The 22,056-nt window shown below is 37.7% G+C and overlaps 1 protein-coding gene across 1 annotated transcript; it reads right to left on the bottom strand.

The window, feature by feature from the left end:
- Nucleotides 1-148: 148 nt before the first annotated feature.
- On the bottom strand, nucleotides 149-21,376 carry LOC140255658 (dynein axonemal intermediate chain 3-like). The gene is made up of 24 exons (XM_072343450.1): nucleotides 21,291-21,376; nucleotides 21,105-21,197; nucleotides 19,375-19,502; nucleotides 18,839-18,877; nucleotides 17,778-17,959; nucleotides 17,136-17,240; nucleotides 16,204-16,356; nucleotides 14,716-14,915; nucleotides 14,324-14,440; nucleotides 13,570-13,760; nucleotides 12,958-13,067; nucleotides 12,774-12,863; nucleotides 12,068-12,205; nucleotides 11,310-11,438; nucleotides 10,726-10,799; nucleotides 9,135-9,267; nucleotides 8,268-8,361; nucleotides 7,590-7,717; nucleotides 6,763-6,823; nucleotides 6,234-6,352; nucleotides 5,368-5,572; nucleotides 4,819-4,910; nucleotides 3,359-3,479; nucleotides 149-1,471 (listed from the first exon to the last, which is right to left on the bottom strand). Exons 3-23 carry the CDS (start codon nucleotides 19,487-19,489, stop codon nucleotides 3,399-3,401), a joined length of 2,556 nt encoding a protein of 851 aa, XP_072199551.1. The 5' UTR covers nucleotides 19,490-19,502; nucleotides 21,105-21,197; nucleotides 21,291-21,376; the 3' UTR covers nucleotides 149-1,471; nucleotides 3,359-3,398.
- Nucleotides 21,377-22,056: the final 680 nt, after the last annotated feature.

Genomic DNA, 22,056 nt, shown 5'->3' with positions numbered 1-22,056 from the left:
AACCCAAATTGGTAATGTTAGCATTCAAAATGGAGTTTTAAACAAAATTACATCTTGCAGTAGACTTTTTCCTAATTGTACATAGCAGGAAGTGCAAAACTCTTTTTTAACAATAAACTAACAGCTCTATACAAACAGCTGCAAACCATAAAGCTTTATCAAGTTTTATTGATGAGATAATGTGAAAGAATGATCAGGTTGTTCTGCTCTCAGAAAAGAAAATAAATGGAAATTATATACAATGAAGAGTTAAAATGGAAACTATTCAGAATCTGCTGCTCTAAATTAAATGGGTTTGGTGAAACAGAATTGCTACATGCCGGAGCCATTTTGAGAGGGGTAAAATCAGGGGTATATTCTGGGATGCTTAAATGTGGATGAAAATCATTGTATCTGAACAAGGGGAAAAACAAAGTTGTATTGCAATATAGAACACATTGGATACAGTGGGTAAGCATTCAGTTGTCTCGGATGTTGATACATGGTATCTCATGGCACCAAAAGGTTACGCTGGCAGGCAGTTTGTTCCTACCTTTGCTGCTGAACATTTCAGGGTACAAGTATCTGACTTCTTCAAGGCAACATTTAAAAAGAATTCACACGAATATGTGAAACTATTTCAGCAAGAGAAACCAATCAGATCACTGAACTTAATAGTGAATGTGTTTTCACCACCTTTCATGTGCTCAAGTTTGGAGTAATGTGTCAGAGATGGAGAGGAAAAAAGTGGAGTAAGGTCTTTCCATTTTTAACTAGCTATCTAAAGAGATCTTGGTGATGGGTTCATGGTGGGTTTTATTAGTTTTGTTGGCTTTGGTGTTTGAATGGAGTTCTATGTTTTATATGGTCTTGTTTCAAGCAAATGTCGTGATCTGTGATGCCACGGTGTACTTAACATTTGCAAATATTGACTTTTTAATTAAGATCACTTTCAATGATAAAGTATTGGTATGTTTGAGTATTCATTTAATCTTCCTGTTGTAGTCTTATTTAGGCAAAGCTGTACATCTTCATTGTTAGTGTTTGATGAGTCAGTCCCTTCAAACAGGTAATTTAGATGGCATTCTCTTATCTTTGAGCTCATTGCAATACACCATCTTTTTACCACTCTGCAGCACAGGAAAATAGAGTTTTGGTAATGCCACATGAACAGGAACCATCAGTCACCCCAAATCTGTCTATTTGTAACCATAGCTAAGAGTAATTTCAGTGGATCCAATGGTGTAAAGGAAGTGTTAGAAACAAAAGGCTCAAACTCAACTGAAATGTAAAGTATTTTATAAAGAAATAAACTGTCATTCAGGCTTTCTAAGTAAATGGCCCTTAAAAATGTGAGGCTCTGCCAACTGATGGCAGTTTTATCTAAGGAGTGCAGCAGTCTAAAGAATATCACGTTTCCTGAAGTTTCGTTGAAAAATGATGTTTCAGGTAAAGTGATGATCTCAGTCTCTGCAGACACTGAATGATCTGCCTGTGTGAAAGAAAGACGCTGAATGAATCCCAACAGCAGGAAAATTAAGAACTTTCATTCAATCTGCAGCTTGGAAAGTAGAATTGAGCTGTAAGGTACAATTGTGTGGGTATTAGAGAAATATGTCAGGATCTTTAGAGCTCATCATGTCCATCTTGCTGTCCCGAAGCATGACATAAATGAATTAGTTTTTTTCTATCAGATGTTTAAGTTTCTGCTCCTTTGAAAGATGTGCAAGAATGGTAAATTCCTTCAGTGCTTTGCTATTTCTAGAATGCTAAAAACTGTTCATTTCTCAGGTACTGCTGCTTCTGTTGCAGACAGGGATGTGGGCTATTGGTGGAAAGGTTCAGGCTCAACTTTCATGCCACCACCATCTACCTCTGATGTTGTGGGCTTACAAAGTACAGCTGGAGGCATTACTTCTGGAGCAGCCTTTGTATTTGGCTATTTTTTAGTTATATCACAATGCCTTTGGAAATGATATTATCTGAGCTTGGTGTTATGTTGCATAGTGTGTATACGCATACATGTTAATGTATATATTTTTGTATACAGTCATTAAGCTTTAGCTACTTTGTTCTCTGTAAGAACATGCTACCAGGGCCTGCGTTTTCATTGTGGACATTTGATATATAGCATTAATTGATGTTTCTTGTTATTGCTCAAGCCATCCACAGTCAATGTACATAGGAAATACAGTAGCTATTTTATACACAGGGAGCTGAAAATGCCAAATGCAGTGAAAAGAAGAACTTTTTTTTTTTCCTTCTGCTGCCATGAATTACCTCTAGCACAGGGCCAGTCTTTGTATTGATGGAAACTATGTAAACATTGAGATTATCTCAATGTTTAACATCTCAATATCAATTTGTTAACGCATTTTCATTCACATCTGAATCTTCTTATGAAGGAGACAAGAAATCAAGCTGTTTTGCAATGAGCCTATCTGTCACAAGCCCATGTGCAAGGTGTTTCACTTGGGCAAGGGCAATCCCAGGTGTTTATACAGACTGAGTGAACAGCCCCTTGAGAGCAGCCCTCTGGAGAGGGATTTGGGGGTTCTAGTAATGAGAAACCAGTAGTGTGCACTTAGAAGGCCAGCAGTGTTCTGGTCTGCATTAAAAGAGGAGTGGTCAGCAGGTAGAGGGAGGTGATTGTCCTCCTCTACTCAGCTCCTGTGAGGCCCCATCTGGAGTCCTGTGTCCAGGGCTGGGGCCCTCAGCATAAGAAAGATGCAGAGCTCTTGGAATGAGTCCAGAGGAGGACCACTATGATGATCAGAGGGCTGGAGTACCTCTCCTATGAGGTGAGGTTGAGGGAACTGGGCTTGTTTAGCTTGGAAAAGAGAGAGGCCTCATTGTGGTCTTCCAGTACTTGAAGGGAGCACATAAACAGGTTGGGGACAAGTTGTTTATGAGGGTAGATAATGATAGGAGAAGGGGGAATGGTTTTAAACTGACAGGGGAGGTTTAGGTTAGATATTTGGAGGAAGTTTTTCACACAGAGGGTGGTGACACACGGGAACAGGTTTCTCCCATCCCTGGAGGCATTCAAGGCCAGGCTGGATGTGACCCTGGGCAGCCTGGTCTGGTGGCTGGAGAACCTGTCTGTAGCAAGGGGGTTAAAACTAGATGAGCTTTGAGGTCCTTTTCAATTCAGGCTATTCTATGATTCTGTGCTGCTTTTGCTGTCACATTGTGTCATTCATACTTTGATTATGTTTTCCTGGCGTTTCACATACTTCCCTCTCTTTACACTTGAGAGGGAAATTGCACTGTCAGACTGACCAGCTGTTCTTGAAAATTCTATGTGAAATTCAGCTGAGTGAAAGTGAGCATATTTTAAAGATCTAAGGAAATTTACTTAACTCCAAATGCAACTTACTGTTTGTTCCATCTCTGTCTCCATCTCTGTTTCCATTCTCTTAAGTTTCAAACTCTTGGTCTTTTTTGTGATTTTTCAGGTATTGGACCCTTCTCTCAAAGTAACTGAGTATGTTGGCCTGCTGTTAACACAGTAATAAGTCTTGTTACAAATCTAGAGACTCAGAACTATTTCTGTGGATCTGAATGATATTAACTGTTCCTCTCTTTTAGGATTAGAGATCCCTATATATTCATCCAAATAATGTGCAGCAAAAAACAAACAAAACAAAACAACAACAACAAAAACAAACACACACACAAAACAAAACAAAAACACATATGGATTGAAACCAATTAATTTTGGGTTCAAATACATATAAGGTATGAACTGAACTGGTCATCCTTCAGGAACCAGAAGTATACTGTAGGCAGACTAAGAACAATAAGCCCACCCTGGCCCATGGCACAAAGAAGACAAAAAGTACCATGGTTCACTATTACAGTATGCATTTATCAGTGTCAGTTTCCAGCCTTTTCAACAACCCAGTGTTCTAAGGTGAATTTTTCAGCTAGAATGACTAACTTCAGCGTTAGTGATTGCTTCTGGACTAGTAATTCTGTGCCCTAAATTGTGTAGGTCCAAAACACATGTGATTTGGGCAGAAGCAATGCTTTTCCTCATGCTGTTGCACTCAGTTTGCTTCTACCTTACTTTTGAGAGGTTATACTAAACTGCTGTTGCACTGCTGCTTTTGTGGGTTGAATGTAAACATGCATATGTGGCAGATTTAGAATAAGGATAAGATTAGAAAGCTTTGGGACATAAAAATAAGAAACCAGGCAGAAGTCTTGTCTCAGTGAGATGAAGATCTTGGGCTGGGAGGTGGGAAGGGAAAAACAACTGATAATCAAGTGGAAATAAGGACAAGTGAAAACTCTTTTCATTGTTTTCAGGGCCCCTTTGTTCAGATAGCCCCGGCTTCAAAAGAGAATGAATGAGTGGTAATGTCAGTAATAGCTGGCAAAAATGTAATTTAATTAACCTGGAACCAGGTACTCAGATTTGTAAATAGAAGTTCCAAACTTATGGGTGGTGGGAGGGGAGGAGCTAGAAAAAAACTAATATGGTCAAGAAGGTATAAAGAAAGAGAAACTGAGAGCTTTTGTTACTGTGCACTGCAAAACATTATTTTTGTGTATGAAATCAGGTGTCATTCAATGCACAAGGCCAAAAATGTTGAACTCTTTGCTGCATTTTTTAAGTAGGTAGGTTAGAACTGTGGAATTCTGCCAGCTGTCACTTAGATTTCCTTTAGGTACCTTTTATGGGAACCGGGCAGAGCCAGCTTTCCTGTGAGCCACCTTTGGCCTATCAGTCTCAAATTCATCAGCACCCACTGGACGGGATATTTTTTCCTACTTCTGTTTTGGAGATTTCAGGACAATGTGTCACAGGGATAAATGAAAACTGTTACCAACCTCATTGCTGGAAGGCTGAGTTAATGTTCGACGGATTTCTAAAACATGCAGTACTGCAGAAGCATCAGAGACAGCTACAAACTGCTGCTTTGCTGAAAGGTAATTAACAAAAATGTATAAAAAAATCTAAACTCCAGCAATAATACTTTCTGCTTACACGTGAAATGTCTTTATTCTGTTTCTTAATATGGGTAACACAAAGAGCTACAAAAGGTTTTGTTGGGCTTTTCTGTGTTTACTGTTGACTGCAGTAAAAAGCTTTACTGATCTCCTACTTTAACAAGTGAAATTCTCTTGAAGATTTGTACTTTTTCAAATTCTTTTTCTTTAATTTAAAAAGAAGTTTTCAGTTACTTTATGCCTTACTAATAAATTTAATATACTATGAGTATGATGCATGAGCTTCTCTGTACAGCATAGAGCTAAACTAGTGGAAGAATGTATCTTTTATACAAGGTAGTATGCAGCAAGATCAGTGAGCTTTGCAGGCGTGGGCCCTTTTGCAAACACAAAGTAAAGCACAGTGAAGTGTCATCACCATCAACTTACGTGAGGCGATATGGAGGCTGATGCAAGTAATCGCTGATTTAGAGATGTTCTGGATATGAGATGGCTTATGAGTTTCCTTCAGTAAGTCCCAAATATCTATATTTCCATCATCTGTGGCAATGTAGAAAACTCCTGGCCTTGTTAAAGACCAATGTCCTGCCGTGTATCTTTGCGATGTGCAGTTTGACTGGAGGATTGGTCCATTCTTAATAAAGTTAGATATTTGAAAACCAGGAAAAGATGCAATGATCAAACAGAAAAATGCATTCACTACTTCAGATTTCAATTGGTGAACATTCACTATTTAAATGATTATCAAATAATACATGTGGCAGGTTCATTAACACCTTCTGTATTTAGAAGTGTGGTGGGTTAAAAACAACCTTGATATCTCAAGGTAGTCTATTTGCTGTTTAAAATCTGTGGCCTTGAGATGTGCAGCTAATCTGGGTCGCTATAGAACAGGAACTCTAACAAAAATAACAAAACAAAGCCCTCTTACGTTTTTATATCTATAGCTATTGAAAAGATTGCTTCCTAGGTAAGAGTTCTTCAGATCTGCTTAGCACACATTGCCTTTGGTCCTCAGTTTGCCCTGCAGCAGAATTACTTTGATGAGAAACTGGCTTTTACAAAGCTGGTCATAAGAAGGTTGGGTGTTATTTCTGCAAGTTGCAAGTTTAGAAAGCCGTTTCTAGAACAGCTTTTCTGATGCGAAGTAAAAGGAAAAGCTTTTTTATACTTTATTTCTAAGCTGTCAAGCCTTGTGATTAACAAACAGTACTGAAAACAGCCTGTAAGGCTGTTATTCTAGTTATCTAATTTATCTTTATTAATTATCTTACAGATGTTTTACAGTTACTTACTGTAACACCTTCTTTCCAAATGGCAAAATTCTGGCCTCCAACACTGAGGATGATGTCTTTAAAAAATGGAGATCTCTGCACAGTGTTCACAGCTTCTTTGTGGATGGTGTATTTCTTACCTAACAGAATGAAAGAAGACAGTTGCTTGTAACTACTGTTTTCTGTGGGTATCTTCACAATGGGAGATATGCAGAGGGAAATGCAGGGTATTATTCCAAGATACCAGCCTCTCTTGATTGCAAAGTGTTGGAATTACTGCAAATCTAATTACCATGAAGCACAACTTCTGTGCTTCGTGCCAATATGTACGCAGTGATGAATGTATTGCACTGGAGAGTGCTGTTCTGCCGTAACAGATAAACTGCATGGTACCTTGAGCATGTACTGATGAATCCAGCTGTCATCAGTGAGACAGGCTTATAAGAACAGATTAGCAAGAACCTTAAAAATGCATTGTATAGTTGCAAATACTTTAAAATTAGCAGAAGGTTACAGCTTAAACAAGTATTGAGAAACTTGAACTTGCTACCTGTTTTTTCCTCATCACGTTTGGCCTTCATTTCCCAGTCAGAATAAATAATTTCTCCATCCTGTGATGCCAGAAAGATCGTGTAAATGTTAATATTTAAGTTTGACAGCGTACACCAGAGCGGCTTATTTTAAAGCTGTGACTTAATAATAGCCATTATTAAATTTGTTCTGGATAAATTAAAATAGACGTTTGTAGCCCATGACCAAAAATAATGAATTTTGAACAACCATCTCTGTTTTTTATTGCCAAAACAGCTTTCCATATCCTGATGTACACAAGGAGCCTTTTCTGCAGAACTGGGTACCCAAGTGTTTGGGGAAAGGGTGGCAGAAACAAGAAAAGCAGCTAGAAGACAAATATTCATTTTCACACGTACTCATAAGTTGGAAAGATTTTGGAATTTTTGATGCATGGGAAATGTAGGGGCTATGAGTAATTGGGATTTCTTAGTATGAAAATAAGTTGTTAAAGAAATTGTAATTTTCATCTGATGATTGTGGGAACACTAAAAAGAGACTCTGCTTGCAATAAGGCAGTGCTCTTTGGTTTCTGATGGTAAATAGGTAAGTTCAAGATATTTTGGAAGTATTTTCTCTCTACTCCTAATAAGGATTCATAGTTTATTAAATACAGGCTTTTATTGTAAGCACACTGCTAAATGCATTAAAGCTGGAGAATTTCAGCGTGTCCATAGTGATCCTTTTGGTTAACACCCAGAGAAAGCATCTACGTGCATACATTTGTGGAAAATCTTGGATTCAATTGTTCAGTCTTACAGTGATTTTTGATGAACATTTTCATAGTAACCTATTATTTTAACTTACTTCAGTTCCAACCAAGAAGCTGTTGGAGATGCCCTCTAGCACGTTCAGTGTTTTATTCAAAGAAACGCTCATCTGTGCATATGGGCTTTCTTTGACCACTTGTGATTTGTGCAGAGATTGCTCCTTATCTGGGAAACAATACAGATACATCTTTGTTATACACCAAAAGTTACCAAGTCAAACAATTCCTTTGTCTGAAGGAGAGTTTCAAGAACAGAGATGAAGAAAGCCTGCAGGACTGCATCTTTATTGGCAGTCTAATAGCTTCCCTGGGCAATCTTGCCCTGTTGCTGGGTGCCATGGTTGATAGGAATGCTGGAATGGGCCAGTTCCCTCAGTCAGGACAGCAGGACCCAGCTGTTGGGAAGGTGCAGGCTGCTGTGCACAACCTCTCTGGCAGATGGTTGGTCTCCAGCGGTGTGTCAGCATGCCAGCCTTGGAGAGGGATTGGTAGTATGTCCCTATCAGAAAGTAACCGTGGATATGGATCATCTCCTTTTGTATTGTCATAGTTGCTATTTGTATATTGCACTTTGAATATCAGTATACTTAAGAAATGCTTTTCTCCAGCTGTGTGCAGCTATGGATATTTTGTTGCTTAGCTTACAGTATGTACATACTGAAATACAAGCTTATTAAAAACTTTTTTTTCCTACTAGAGTGTAACAGAAGTATTACCTGTGGTTTTGTAACGATGATGCTGTTCCTGTAGAATGATTTTGGTGGGACTGCATTTCACACTGTTTTCTTCTTCCTTGTCATGCAGGCTGATCTGTTCAGAAAAAAATGCATCTGATAACTTATTTTGTCAGATCTTCCATCTTTTGTGCCTACGAGGCTACTCTACTTCCTGCTGTAATGGAAGAGGTGTTTTCAGTCTACAGCATGTTTGTAATACTCCACAAAAAGCATTTGCTTCCTCATTTGTAAGTACGGTGATGTAAATTTGCAGTTCCTCATTGTTAACTTTTTCCTGTATGACTTCTGCTGTGTTCTTAACATCAGCAACAAAACCAGCTCCAGTGGTCATGCTTTCTCAACATCTGTACCAGCTGCAGCTATTCTGCGCAGAGCAGGTCAATAGGTCTTTTTTTAATCGCCTATAGCTTCAGCCCCTTCTTCCTTTCCCACCCCACCAAAAAACCACTAAACAACACACAAAAACAGCAAATGCATCCTATTCCAATCAGACTGACTGTTGGATTGACGGTAATTCTGTTGCTTTTGACTGTTTCACAGTTTGGGACAGTGAGATAGGCAGAGTGAAAAGGCCGACAGCAACATATGCTATTACCGCATCTGCTTTTGCAGTGCTGCAGTTGTTAAGAGGCAGTCACTGTGCTGCTTACAAGCTAGCTTCTCAAAATACATTGCATAGAACTTTCAGAGGAACTCTGGAGTGTTTCATAATTAGGAAGAAATCTACAGGAAATTTGCACTTCTAGGGGAAAGTTAAAGAGCTGGAAAGCAAAAGAAGTTCCTATGGGGTTCAGGCCATACGTACAGTTTGGTTTGGTTTTTCTGTTCCATATTTGTGTGCAATACCTTCATGAGAGGTTTCCAGATGACATCTGGATCATTAGAAGAATCAGGGAGCATATTGAAACTGTTTTCTTCTTTCTCAGATGAATAATGGATGGGAATTTTGGTGTCTCGAATATCCCAAAATAATAATAAGCTGCAAAATAACTGTATATTATTATTCTGTTTTACTTGCAAAGTCAGATGCAATTTTTCTTGCATTTTACAAATTTTCTTACTCCTTCATCTTCGAATTTTACGTAGCAATAGAACTCTCAAATACAGGCAAATGATAATTACTTTATCACTTCTTTTGTAAATGGTTATATATTCATCATTTTATCAGACATAACTCTACCAAGGCAGCAAATTGCATTCAGTTTGCTTATGAGAAGTTACTGGTGCTGCCTGGGTGAAATTTTCTTATCTGTGACCAGTATGATTACCTAGGCGCTCCGTAGTTAGTTAAGGAGTGGTTTGGTAGCTGTAATTTGCTCCTGGATTTGACCCTATGCAACTCTGATGAGTATAACCTACTGTAATAGCAGACAGATGTTAATGCAGCCTGGAAATATAGGAAATGTTCTCCTAGCTAATCTAAGTCAATATTCTGCCTCTGACTATGGTCACTACCAGACGCTCAGAGATTTGGACAACACACTATAGCAGGTAACATAGTAATTCAAATCAAAGCTCATTCCCTGTTACTGTGTGCTTATTTCCTGAATAGGAATTTCCTATTTCCTTCTTTCACTGAAGACAAACAGCACTGCCTTCTAGAATTCATTATGTTATCAGGCATTCAGCCCTGTAATCTCATTGTGCTACTCTGGGTATACTTTCACAGAATTGGACTGGGCGATAATAAGCTGGCTCATCACGGGCATCTTTCCTTGCTTTGCAGGCAGGAGTTGCAGAGGTACCCGTGCTCTTCAGGAACCACGTTACAGTGACTACCCCGCTTTTTGAGTGCATACTACTAAGGTGGAGCCCCCTTGTGTGTGTAGTTTAAAATTATTTCTCCCACGTGCATTACTAGTATTACAGTGCAAACTTAGAGACTTCTATTTGCAATCCCTCAGTCTTTTAACTTCATTCATTGAAGTCTTCTCTGACTTTGATTAGGAAAAATAACTTTGTATCATTAACAGATCTTGCTCTCCTAGTACTGACTTCCTTTTGTATTAACTAGCAAATACTACGCATAACCTTTTGCCATCATAAAAGCTAAACATAGATTTCTACTTTTTGCATTCCATTTCCTTGCCAAATCTTGTCTGAGATTCTCATAATCCTAGGTGATTCATGCATAGAAGATATAACTGTGGTGGTGTGGCTCTCCAGGCCACTGTATTTGTGTGACCAGTGTTACTTAAGATATAGACAAAGTGTACAAGGTACATGTGAAGCTGTTCAGTTAACGAGCTCTTAATATCATCCCTGCAAAAGGCTTCACTGGTCAAGAACTTGATGTGCCTGATTTCTGTGTACAGAACCTCAGCTCTGTAGGCCAGGCTGACAGGAATCCAGAGGTGTACCAGTATCATGAGGTATGCTTCATGAAGGCTTCCAAAGGAAGTTGGAAGGCGTCTCGTAAATGACATATTGCATGTACCTATCAGGGGAGCAGGTTACAAGCTGCACACAAATTCCAGCTCTGTTTTCAAAAGTCTCACCCATTCGGTTGACCTAAAAATAAGAACAGTTACAGGGGAGAGGAAAATGAGAGGAAGAATATCGTGGTTTAAGTAAATGTTTCAACACATAAAATGGTCTTCCAGAAATTAAGTCACTTTCACTTTAAGGCTTGAAAATTAGGACTTAGGAACTTGCAGTTATAACAACAGTTAAGGAGTTTTACAAATGCACTTTGTGAATTGATATCAGCTCTCTCTTGTGAACATCTGAAATTCAACATAAATACAGAAATCATATTATAATTCAGAACTAGATTTTGAGTAACACTACAGATTTTTTGTTTCTAGTAATGACAGAATCATACCAGGGGGAGAATACAGAACAGCTGTAAAGCACAACAAACAGATGTGGAACCAGGTTGATTAACATTTTAAAATGAAGTCAGAAATAGTGAGGTCTGCTGCAAATAGTTCAACTTTTTAACATTTTATCTCGTGTTTTCACAATGATTTCTGAAGTAACAGATCAGGAAAACAGTAAAAAAGGGGAAAAAAATCTCACCTCAAAATAATCCGGCAGCCAATGTAAATCTGTGATCTTTTTTTCATGGCTATGGTGTACGGAGGAGGATGCACAATATCTCACTAAAATTTGCCCTTTATCACTCTCCTCATCACCCATAGACAATAGCTAGAAATGTTTAAAAAGAAATACCCTTGTATATTTCCAAAATTAAATAGTGAACTTGTACAAGAAAAAAGATTATATACTGATAATGCTTCTTCATATATTTCAGAACAGCCTATACAATTTCACTGAGGTCTGATACAGAACCTTCTGAAAACAGAAAGCCTTGAATCAGGTCTTTGGATATGAAGCTCAGAATAGAATTCCAACATGCCTCCAGAAGCACACATCCAGTTATTTGTTCTTTCTATGCTTTTGTATCTCTCCCTTCTATATCTGACTTCCGCTGAAGTCTGCCTTTTATCTTCCAAGCTATCGTTTCCAGACATTTATATTCTCACACATTTCTAGAATCATTTTTAGCATTGAACAACAAGTGCTGTGCATATTTGACAAACTTCATATTGCAAGAGTTGAGTAAATGTTGCTGCCCATTCATATCAAAGCTGAAGTCTGCACGAAATACAGTGATGCTATTAAGCTTCACTAATCAAGTGGTAATGTTACTGTGATAACAGATTTATTACACAGACTCATCAGGTTTCTTATCCTACCCAGATTCTCACTGCAAAGAGCCAGGCTACCTTCACCCATTTTTCCCTCCATCCTGAATTCTATTTCCCTTTCTTCACCTCAGACATATCATTGTCCTCCAGTAGATTTAGAAGGGAAACGCTACTCATATTAACAACTGTCCTTTTCATTCCAACAGTAACGCTTTTAGCATTTTGCAGTTTTTCTTCATATTGAGAAATATTCCACAGTACAACCTACAATGAGAAAGGAGTGCATTATTTCTTCATTCTTTGTATTAATACTCTTCTTTTTTTTCCCCAAATACAATTCATGATTTTTCTCTGGGGAAAAATAACAAATTAACTCTCTGTACTAGAACTTAGTAAGATTTCTAAAGCGTTACCTCTTTAATGTGGTGCCATAAGTTGAAAGGCTATTACTTAACATCAGCAACAACAAAAAGAAAAAAGCCTGAACAGTTTGAGGTATTCTGATTTTTAGTGTATTTTATTGATGTACTGCAAACAACCATCTTGAAGTAATGGCTCGATTCAGGAATTGTCATAACATAGCAGAATTTCTGCAATTCATTTCACAAGAAAAAAATCAGGGAACTATAAACTCTCTGTCAACTGCAAAACCGGAGAGAAAACTTCCCTACTCATAGAAATGATTAATTCTGTTATTTGAGTTCTGCATTCCTGAGACTCTGATATTTCTTGTTACTGTGATTGTAGATGCTGAGTACATCTTTTCAACCTTTTTTTTATATTGTAAGATAAGACAGAAATATCTACTTTTATTTTTAAACAAAAATAATACCTGCCCACTGAAGCAGCCACCAGCAATAATATTTGGATCACTTGGGCTGAACTGAAAGCAGTAAACGTCGTCAAGACACTCTAATATTAACTGAGAAGAAGGAAAAAAAAACAGTTAAGAAATACAGTCACATTTTCTCTTTTTATATGAACATTTGGAGTATGTAAAACTCTTGATTATATACCTGAGGTTGGATAGGGTCAAAAAGGCTCCAGAAAATAATTACTGAGTTTTGCTGTATCTTAGTTTTCTCTTCTTTGGAGGGCTGCTTTGTTGCTGACTCTGCTATAATCCCTGATTGAGAGAGAAAGCAAACTTTCTAGGAGACATATAAAACTTCAGCATACAATTACTTATGGTAAGTGAATTCTTTATCCCTAAGAAACCAATGGGGAAAAAAAAAATACAAAAGATAACATGTATTTATATTTTTGTTGTTGCTAATCAGCTTTGAGGAGGTTACTTCTATTGAGATTCTGTCAATGTATTGCAGTAGCTAAAGATCAGGATGAAACTCAACTTATTTCCTTTTACTCCTTAACAGTGTAATATTGAACCCAAAGTCGTATGACAGGCATATGGTATTGACCATCCATCATGAAATCAAATATTTTGTAGTTGAATTAATTTCCTACAAAGGCAGCGATGTTGGCTCTAATTATACTATGCATGTAGACAGACATACTGAATAAATTGTTTTTTTAAGTTAGTATTACTATTTAAATCCTGTCAACTTTATAAAGATGCATGTTTCATATCTGTCATATCATACATATCATCCAAACTCGATCATTACCATAGATGGTTGGATGCCAACAAACACAGCTAATGCTTTTGTCCTTGAGATACTGTAGGTCTGTGAATGTTTGGTAGGCTTTAAGACAAACGTCTGACTTTCCACCAGAACTGCTCAAGTCATCTTCTAGGGCTTTCCAGTCATCAGAAAAAACATCCATAATTTCATTTTGCTGCAATGCAATTTCCATTCTGTTTTGTGAAAGAAAAGTTAACATTTTCAGGAATCCAGAATATCCAGCAGTAGAGTCACAAAATACACAGGTTTTGTTTTACAAAAAAATTGCGTCATGCTATTAAAAAAAATAATGAAATCCTCAGTGATGCATCACCACTTTAAGGAAATTCTTTGCCATTGAAAATATGGGAAAGAATTTGAGAAGAATTGAACTCCAGTTCTGTGTGTATCAAGTGCAGTAAAATTGTCTAATATGTGACAGAAGTCACGCGACTAAGGGCTGTAGGACAGCACCTTTTGCTTTTCTGCATTAGCTTTTTGCTTGAGTGAGCAGTGTTTGAAGCTACACTAAGCCACTCTTCAAATTAGTATGATATAGATTTCACATTCATCTTAATAGACATAAATATCAAGGTAATATTTGATAATATAAGAATAAGCAAGAGAAAGTCCATAGGTTAAAATTATTCCGTATTTAACCAGACTGATAGTCCACACAGACTAGTGTTGTCTTCACACACTTCCATTCTACACTATTTCATACAGCCTTTGAAATGTGTAGTGGCAGTAACTTTACCTTAAGCACACTGATGTGAGAAATTGTTTCAGCTTCTCAGATGACAGAATCTCTTCTTTCTCTTCATTTGACAGCTCTCTGGGAAAATACTGTGTGGCTGCATTTTTTGGATAGGTCCTAACCAAGTGGAATAAGTTTGAATATGAGTACGTATACATTTATTTTAAAGACAAATTTTAAAGACAGAAGCCCGTGTAATGTGTAAAATTAAAAGCAAATTATATTCAGTTTTTCTAGGATGTCTTTGCAAAAGTGAAAGAAAAGCAAACACTTTCCAATATTATTCTCTTAATTTATAACTGTGCGAGTTCAAGGGTGTTAATTTGTATAATTTTAGGTGAAATCAGGTTAATAGCTTAATAAATAAGCTGATAAGTATTTCATACACTTACCATTCTGTCTGAGTACTAGCTTCTCTTACTTTGGGAACCATTTGTACACCCACATCTCTTTCAAGCAATTTAATAGTGAAAGTTTTGTCTTGGTAGGAAGTGCATTCAATATAACTCTCTTTTACATGTGAAGCATTCCTGTCAGTAAATGTAATCGGTGCACCAAACAGCTCGTGCCCTCGAGAAAACATGTACTTAATCTGGAAAACAATATTTCTGAAGTTAACAGAGAAGAGAGTTTTTGTAAGGTTCCATTCTGTAAACTGTGCTGAGTTGGTTATGTTTATGAAATCTGAAAGCACTCTTTATAAGTCAACTACACAGCAAATAGATAACACATTTGTATTTCCAAAAGAAAGAATTTACCTTTAGGGAATATTTGGGATTACTGCTGGCAGGATAGGAGAATTATATTATCTAATTCAGGCAATATCAAAACTGAGCCTTTAATGGATTGAGGAGACACTTCTTGCCAAAACTCCCCCAAAAATGTAGTTTTCTAAAGTGAGCTGTATGGCAGTTCTAAAAACAGAAGCCACGTGACTCTAGGTGGATTTATGCTCCAGATGAAGTTTGCAGGGAGTCTCCTCTAACAAACACTGAGCTGGATTTCTAGGACCTAACTTCTCAGCCCATATTTCAGACTGCAGTTCTATGGTGAAATATGTCAGCCTCACTTGCAGTGCACAGGAAAAGTACCTGAAGAAGGATCCACAAAAATAAACATTCTGAGTGAGAAGTTTCCTTAGTGACAACTGGAAAAAGAGAAGGGATATGACTTCTCCACTCCCCGAGGAAGTTAGGCACTTGATTTCAGGCAGCAGAGGAGTATTTCTTTGTCTTGGATTCATATTCAAGATACCTTTTCCCAAGGTATCCTTTCCAAGGATATTTCCTTTCCAAGGAAAGGATTGTGGACTAGTATTTCCATTTCGTTCAACAGCCCACTGTTATAAATCTGGGAGTTTTTTACTCAGGAAAAATTAGTCATCTTGTATTATGTTGGAGTAGGAAGTAAAATTGAGGACTTGACACTTTCTCCTCTGCCTATAGACTGGTAGGCTATAGTGTTAATTCCTCAGTAGCTTTCAGAAGTGTGCAGAATAATGGCAGGACAGGAGGAAGGGCTGGTGAATGAGGGCAGAGATGGGGAATCTGAGACAACTGAGAGGGAGAGGAGGACAATGGTCAAATGTCAAGAATAATGCAAGACTGAGTGCAGATGGAAAACAGTCGGCAGAACAGTGGAGGGGGGTCTGGCAAGGAGGTGGTGCTGGTTGCACAGAGGTTTGTACCAACTGAATATGTGAGATTCTTCAAATAGCAAAAAAACAAAACAAAACAAAAAACTACTTTTTACTGAGTCATTTAACTGCAGGATTTTCACGTGAACACACGAACATATCGCCGCTGCTTCAGACCTCATTTTGTACCTAACATAAATTTGTTTTTATGGTACTTGACATAGGTAGATCTGATAATTCTCACCTTTTTCACACGATCTTTAACAGATTCTTCTTCAACTTCCTTTTCACTGCCAAGAGAAACCCATGGTTTGGAGACAGGTTGCTTATAAACATAGACTTCTGGAGTTTCCTCGTTTTCTTCTTCACTGCCTGTTTCTTCTGCAGTTTCTGGAGGCTGTGACATCAAACAGTGAGAAAATAGTGGTTTTTTCGAATTTTGTTACTGAGTTTCTAGTTCGTATATTTACATTTCAATTCCAGTTTTCATTTATGCGTTCTTCTGTCTCAGTGCAATGAATCTGGCTATAGTGTGTCCCTGCATTCAATGGGACTATGACCCTTTCATCCATTTGACAGCAAATGTTACGTATCTAAATACTAAAATAGTCTTATATTACAGTCAGTAGTTGTCTTGGAATCCAAGCGCTGCTCTATAGAGAGAATTTATAGTGATTTTCTACAGTAGGCCTTGTCTGGAAATGCAATTTGCCTTTCTGTTAATTGTCACTTCTGCTGGGAGGGACTCTCATGTTGAAGAATGGCATCAGCTAATGATGCAGTACACAAGGGGAAATGTATACATCTGTGGTTATCTAAAACTAAAATACATAAAGTATGATTTAAAGAATATGTAAAAATGAGGTAACCAATATATTATAATTTCTTAAATGTATGAAAAACATGGATGTTGGAAGAGAAAATTAACGCTTATAGTAAAAATGCAGCAATGCTGGCCCTCTGAAGTAGAACACAAAATGTAATTGTCTGTCTCACTGCCAAAGGTATTTTTACAGTGATATATCTATTTTTCATTATCAGGTTACTCTTCAGAGAAACGTTCTGGCTTGCAAAGCACATCAGATATTAGAGAACATGATAGCGATCCTGAAATATTTTTGAGACAAGATTCTGAAATGTTCACAGATAGAATAACTCTGTGGTGTTTTTCCATACCTTCAGAAAGTTTTCTTTAGCTTCCTCAGAAGCAACAAGGTAAAAGTTCTGTCCGTACTGGAAATTTGCATCAAATACAATCAGAAGTTCTTCCCCTGGGTATTCCTATTTCAATTAAAACAGTTAGTAGAAAACTAAAAGAAATAATAACATCCAAAACAGACCTAAGCCGATGACTGACAAAACGATGACTAACAATGTTGTGCAAAATCAGTATCTTGATTAATCTTATGAATTTCTCTGCTAAGATCATGTGTTGATTGAACAGCACAGATAGATTTTATTTTGTAATCAGAATGTGTGGGACAGAACTAATATTTTCATACACAGAATTAAACAGGAAAAATGTCTCAGTGATTCACAGTAAGTAGGCAAAGAATCGGGGAAAGTAAAAAATGTGCAGCTCTGTTCACAGAATCAAAACTGGTAACATTTGTTACTTTTAGTACATCCCTCAATTAAAGATAATTAAAAAAAGAAAGTGCACACTGAGCCATGATAAACGTCTAGAGTTGACTGTGACCTTTGGCTATTACAGCACTGGTGTATTTACAGAGTCAAAAAAGGACAGATCTTAGCATTAAAAGCAAATACACTCTGAGAATATAAAGTCGTGACATGAGAACAAAATAAGCTACGTACGAGGACAGTGTTTTTGACAGGGTGGAAATCTGAAACAGCAGCTCTAGTTTTTAGGTCCTGAATGATGTCATCTTTTTTAATAAGCTTGAAACAATTTTCTTCTGTGACATCCTCATCCACCCGGCAATTAAAAATTTCTTGGGTCCTTGTAGTGAAAACCAAGGGAAAGATTTCTGGGTGGCCTAAGAAAAATTGGAAAAAAAACAAAAACAAACAAATGCTAAAGTAACTTAAGAGTGTTCTTTAAACATAAATAACTCTGGGACTTTACTGTTTCCTAGCAGAATGTCCTTGAATCTTTCAGCTTAGTTTTTGGTACTCCAGGAGATGTGGAATACAAATTATATTACATTTGGCTTATCTTGGAAAAGATTCCACCTAATATATTTTTTTAATGAGTATGTGTCATTACAATGAGGAGAGATCCATTTTCTCTTGATTGAAAGGTGGTCATTTGTTAAATGTCATTAGTGGACTAATGAAGGACACATCTGTATGGCTTTTAAATAAAACAGTGCTTGAATACATTATCTCTTCTGCATAAAGTGGTGCCATGTTAAGTCAGTGTTTAATCTAAATGTGGCTTCAACACCATCTCAAATAAGGATGCTTTTCTGATTTTGTACTTATATGCTTTTCTCATCAGTTCAGAGTATCACTGAGTATATTTTAGCATTAATAGCTGAGATTGGTGTGAGGCTGGTAAGATTCAAACCAGATGCAAGGCTTCATTTTCAGGCTTGCTAGAGAATAAATAGCTGTTGGCTGCTATGCAGATGACCTCTGTTAGGTTTAGTTGTATCCATGCTGAACAGGACAGCTATTTCTTACCTGAAGACTGATGCTATTTCAGCTTTCCTGCTGCACAGCCTGCTACTCAGAATAGTACCATCTGTAATCACTACTGCAACAGATGTACCTGGTTTCTAATTTCCCTATTTATATATATATGTATATATATATTTTCCTTTTTGTTGCATGGCATTATTAGTGTGGAAGCTTCAGAATGTTTAAAATATTCAAAAGCCACTACTTTACAGCCCAGTCATCGTAGCACTTACCTATACCAACCATAGAAAGATCAGCTTCATCCTTTTCCTCTGAAATACAACAAGATACTATCAGAATTTGTTTCCCTAACAAAATAACTCTGAACATACAGATCCTTCCTCATTAAAGCGATGTTTAAAATTTTTATAAGCATTCAAAACTAAACTGCTAAGAGGAAACACAAAATAAATTCCACATAGCTCAACCTCAACACAAGAAATGAGAGAAGCCTTTTAAAATACCTCTGTATCTTAAGGAGCTATCAGCATTTTTTGAGATTTTGGAGATTTAAAGCTCCTTTTTATTTTGAGCAGGTGCTCTACACTGGAGAGAAGCCATAAGGAATCTGTCATCTCGTAGACTACAAGATTCTGTGCATTAAAAACTGCCCTTACCATTAGCTGCTCACACCTGCTTGGGACAATTAGCATGGAAGTCATGCTATCTGCAGAGGTGAGAAATGGACAGAGCTCACTAGTGTTGTTCAGTAATAGAGTGTGGGTAGACCAGATTATGACATTCTTCATATCTGCAATACTTTACGCACCAGGTTGCTTTTGTTTTTCTGCAGAGGCTTGCTTCGCTTTTCCACCTCTCTGTTTCTTTGCTGAAGTTTTTGGACTTTTCGGGGTGGTCTTGCCAGATTTGGGATTTTTTGGCATGTTTACAGGTTGTCTAGAGAAAATAGATATCGTCAATAAATAGTAAACAAACAGTGTAATACACAGTGCAGGAGTGAAAATTTGGCCCTTAACTTTATATATTATCACAGTCTAATTTTCATCCACAGGTAACACTCCAGAATTTAGAACATAAATTATATGGTATGTAACAGCTGGAAATTCACCTGTCCAGGGTTACTAAATACACAAGCTGATTATCAGAAACAGTGAAAGGTTAAGTTAGAACATGCATTACCCTTAAAGAAAGCTGGAGAACATGAGCTACAGTGTGTGAAGTGTAGGTGAAGACTCTATAGCTGTTCATATCTGTCCCAGTCTGCTTAAGGTATAAATCATTACACAGGTGCACAAAGCATTTTTGTGCTTTTGCATTTAATTTATCAGTGGTAGCTCTGTACAGTGATTTGGAAAGAAGCAATGTATAATTACATGCAGCAATTGCACAGCTGGAGACTATACTGTGCAGAAAGTTACTTCTCTTTCATTTACTTCCCTCCTTCCCAATATCCAGCATAAGGATAAGAACAGCAGTGTAATAAATTTTCATTGCAAAGAAAACAAAACCCAGACTCCCCACTGTACAGACCGGGACGGCACACCACCGGTAAATACAGTCCCAGCACCACCATGTGGAAGAGCTACGCATAGCATCCAGTTAAACTGAGCCACAGTGGTCCACAAGGTGTAATGAAAAGTACTGAAACTCGTTTGTTGTTACTAATGAACAGCTAGAGATATTCAGCTGGGATAAAGACAGTGGAAATCCCAGTGTTTGTGCTACAATTACCCTTAGCAATAGGAAAGAAACACCCCCTCTTGCGTTTGCTACTTTTCTTAGGACTTACCATGCGTCTTACTTCAGGTAGGTTAAAAAAAGCCAGTTTTCTCTCTCTCCTTTTTTTAAAATTTTTTTTAATTTTTTTTTTAATTTAATTTTATTTTTTAAGGTGTTCCCTATCCTTCTCTTTGTATGTTTTAAATGAAAATTGTGACCAGCATTGCTGCCACTGAATAAAGCAGGCAGTGTTGCCTGCGGTTAGGAGGAGAGGTCAGTTGTTTTAGAAGTCAGTTGAAGGATGGCACATGTTCTGTATGTTACAGTCACATTGTCTTACTTAGCCATTTCATACACTGAGATAAAGCCTATTTGGAAAATATGAGTTCTGCTGAGTAACCGAAACCCTAAGTCACATGAACAGAGGAAACACTGGGAGGGCTGAGATAAATCACGTGGCTATTTTTAGCAGGATAACTTGCAAACAAAAACAACCTTTCTCCTTTGACTGACTTAAGAATATTATTCCTATAAAAGCAATTAATATTTTGTCTCAGACTAATGTGGTTCTTCCTTCCTTAACTGTAAGAATCAATTGTACTGCACAGATGTGGAGTGCTGATGAAGGCAGAGGTGGTGAGTGCATCTGTAGGCAAATGCTAATACAAGAAGTGTCCCCATTTTAAGTGTTGTAAATGAATAACACAGCAATCAGTGAGGACACGTTATGGCTCCACGCATGGTGCAAAGAACCTCACTGACTGGAAAAGTGATATATCCAGAACAGTTAGAAAGTGCAATATCCCTAACATATCCTACCTGCCCGCTTGTCTTCCTGTGGGCACTTGATTGTCAGCTGTCAGGAAACATTTAAGGCCTCCAAAAGCAAAGACAGGACTCCTAAAAACGAATCTGAAAGATAATGGAGCCCACATCCATTTATAGGCTATACATGCAAAGGTTCAGGTTTACTTTTTGTTGCTTAAACAGAACTATGGTACCAACCTCTAGGTGCTCCCTGTGGGAGGTTGGCAGCTGCTGAGAGTTTTAAACCACGGGCTGGATGGCAGTCTCCCACTTGCCACCACTCCTAAAAGAGAGCCAACATTTGCAGTAACATACATTGAAACAATTACGAGTGCACGCTGATTGATGTATGCTCTGCCTGCTATTTCAGGTAAAGAGTGACACGTTGTGTTCAAGTTTTCATTACAAATGCTCAGCTGTAACTGTAGCTGGATGTAACATGATGAACTTTATAATATCATAAAGAGCAAAATGAAGATCAGAATGTTCTCCTCCCTGGCTAATGGATCTGGACGCTGATGGCTGTATAACCAGGGCGTGATGTTGCCAGGTGCTGCGGACGGAAGGAACATCAGCTGTCAGCAACACAACTGCTGCTGTCCGAATGGAGTGATTCATTACTTGCTTAACGGAATGATTTAGATTTCAGTTTGTGTGCATTACTAATTAAAGGCTAATTTACTCCAATTTGCTGTGACAAAAACGGGGTCAATTTAACAGAAGGACTACAAGGACATTATTAAAAACACACTCTGCTTTTTTTTCTTCCGGTGGTGTCACCGTCCAGCTAAAGCCCACATTTCTGCCTGTAAACATTTAGGAACTTACTACAAATACCGTCTCACTAATGACCTATTTGCTGCCTCAGTTCATGTACAGCGTTCACTTCATTTAACTACTTTGCCCTACGCAAAGAGCGCACGGCACACCTCAGCTTTGTACTGCAACGAGCCTGGGATGAAGT

Source organism: Excalfactoria chinensis, chromosome 8 (genome assembly GCF_039878825.1).
Source record: "Excalfactoria chinensis isolate bCotChi1 chromosome 8, bCotChi1.hap2, whole genome shotgun sequence".
In the NCBI taxonomy this organism is placed as follows: Eukaryota; Metazoa; Chordata; class Aves; order Galliformes; family Phasianidae; genus Excalfactoria; species Excalfactoria chinensis.
The sequence above is the reverse complement of the archived record's forward strand: the minus strand, read 5'-3'. Positions and strand labels throughout refer to the sequence as shown.

Excerpts from the sequence above, each read along its gene's own strand:
- LOC140255658 (XM_072343450.1), bottom strand. The coding sequence starts at position 19,489 with ATGCCAAAAAATCCCAAATCTGGCAAGACCACCCCGAAAAGTCCAAAA. Across the intron at positions 9,268-10,725 it reads GTAACCTGCTCCCCTGATAG|CTTATTATTATTTTGGGATA; the intron begins GTACATGCAATA and ends GTTATTTTGCAG. Across the intron at positions 6,353-6,762 it reads ACGTGATGAGGAAAAAACAG|GTAAGAAATACACCATCCAC; the intron begins GTAGCAAGTTCA and ends TCATTCTGTTAG.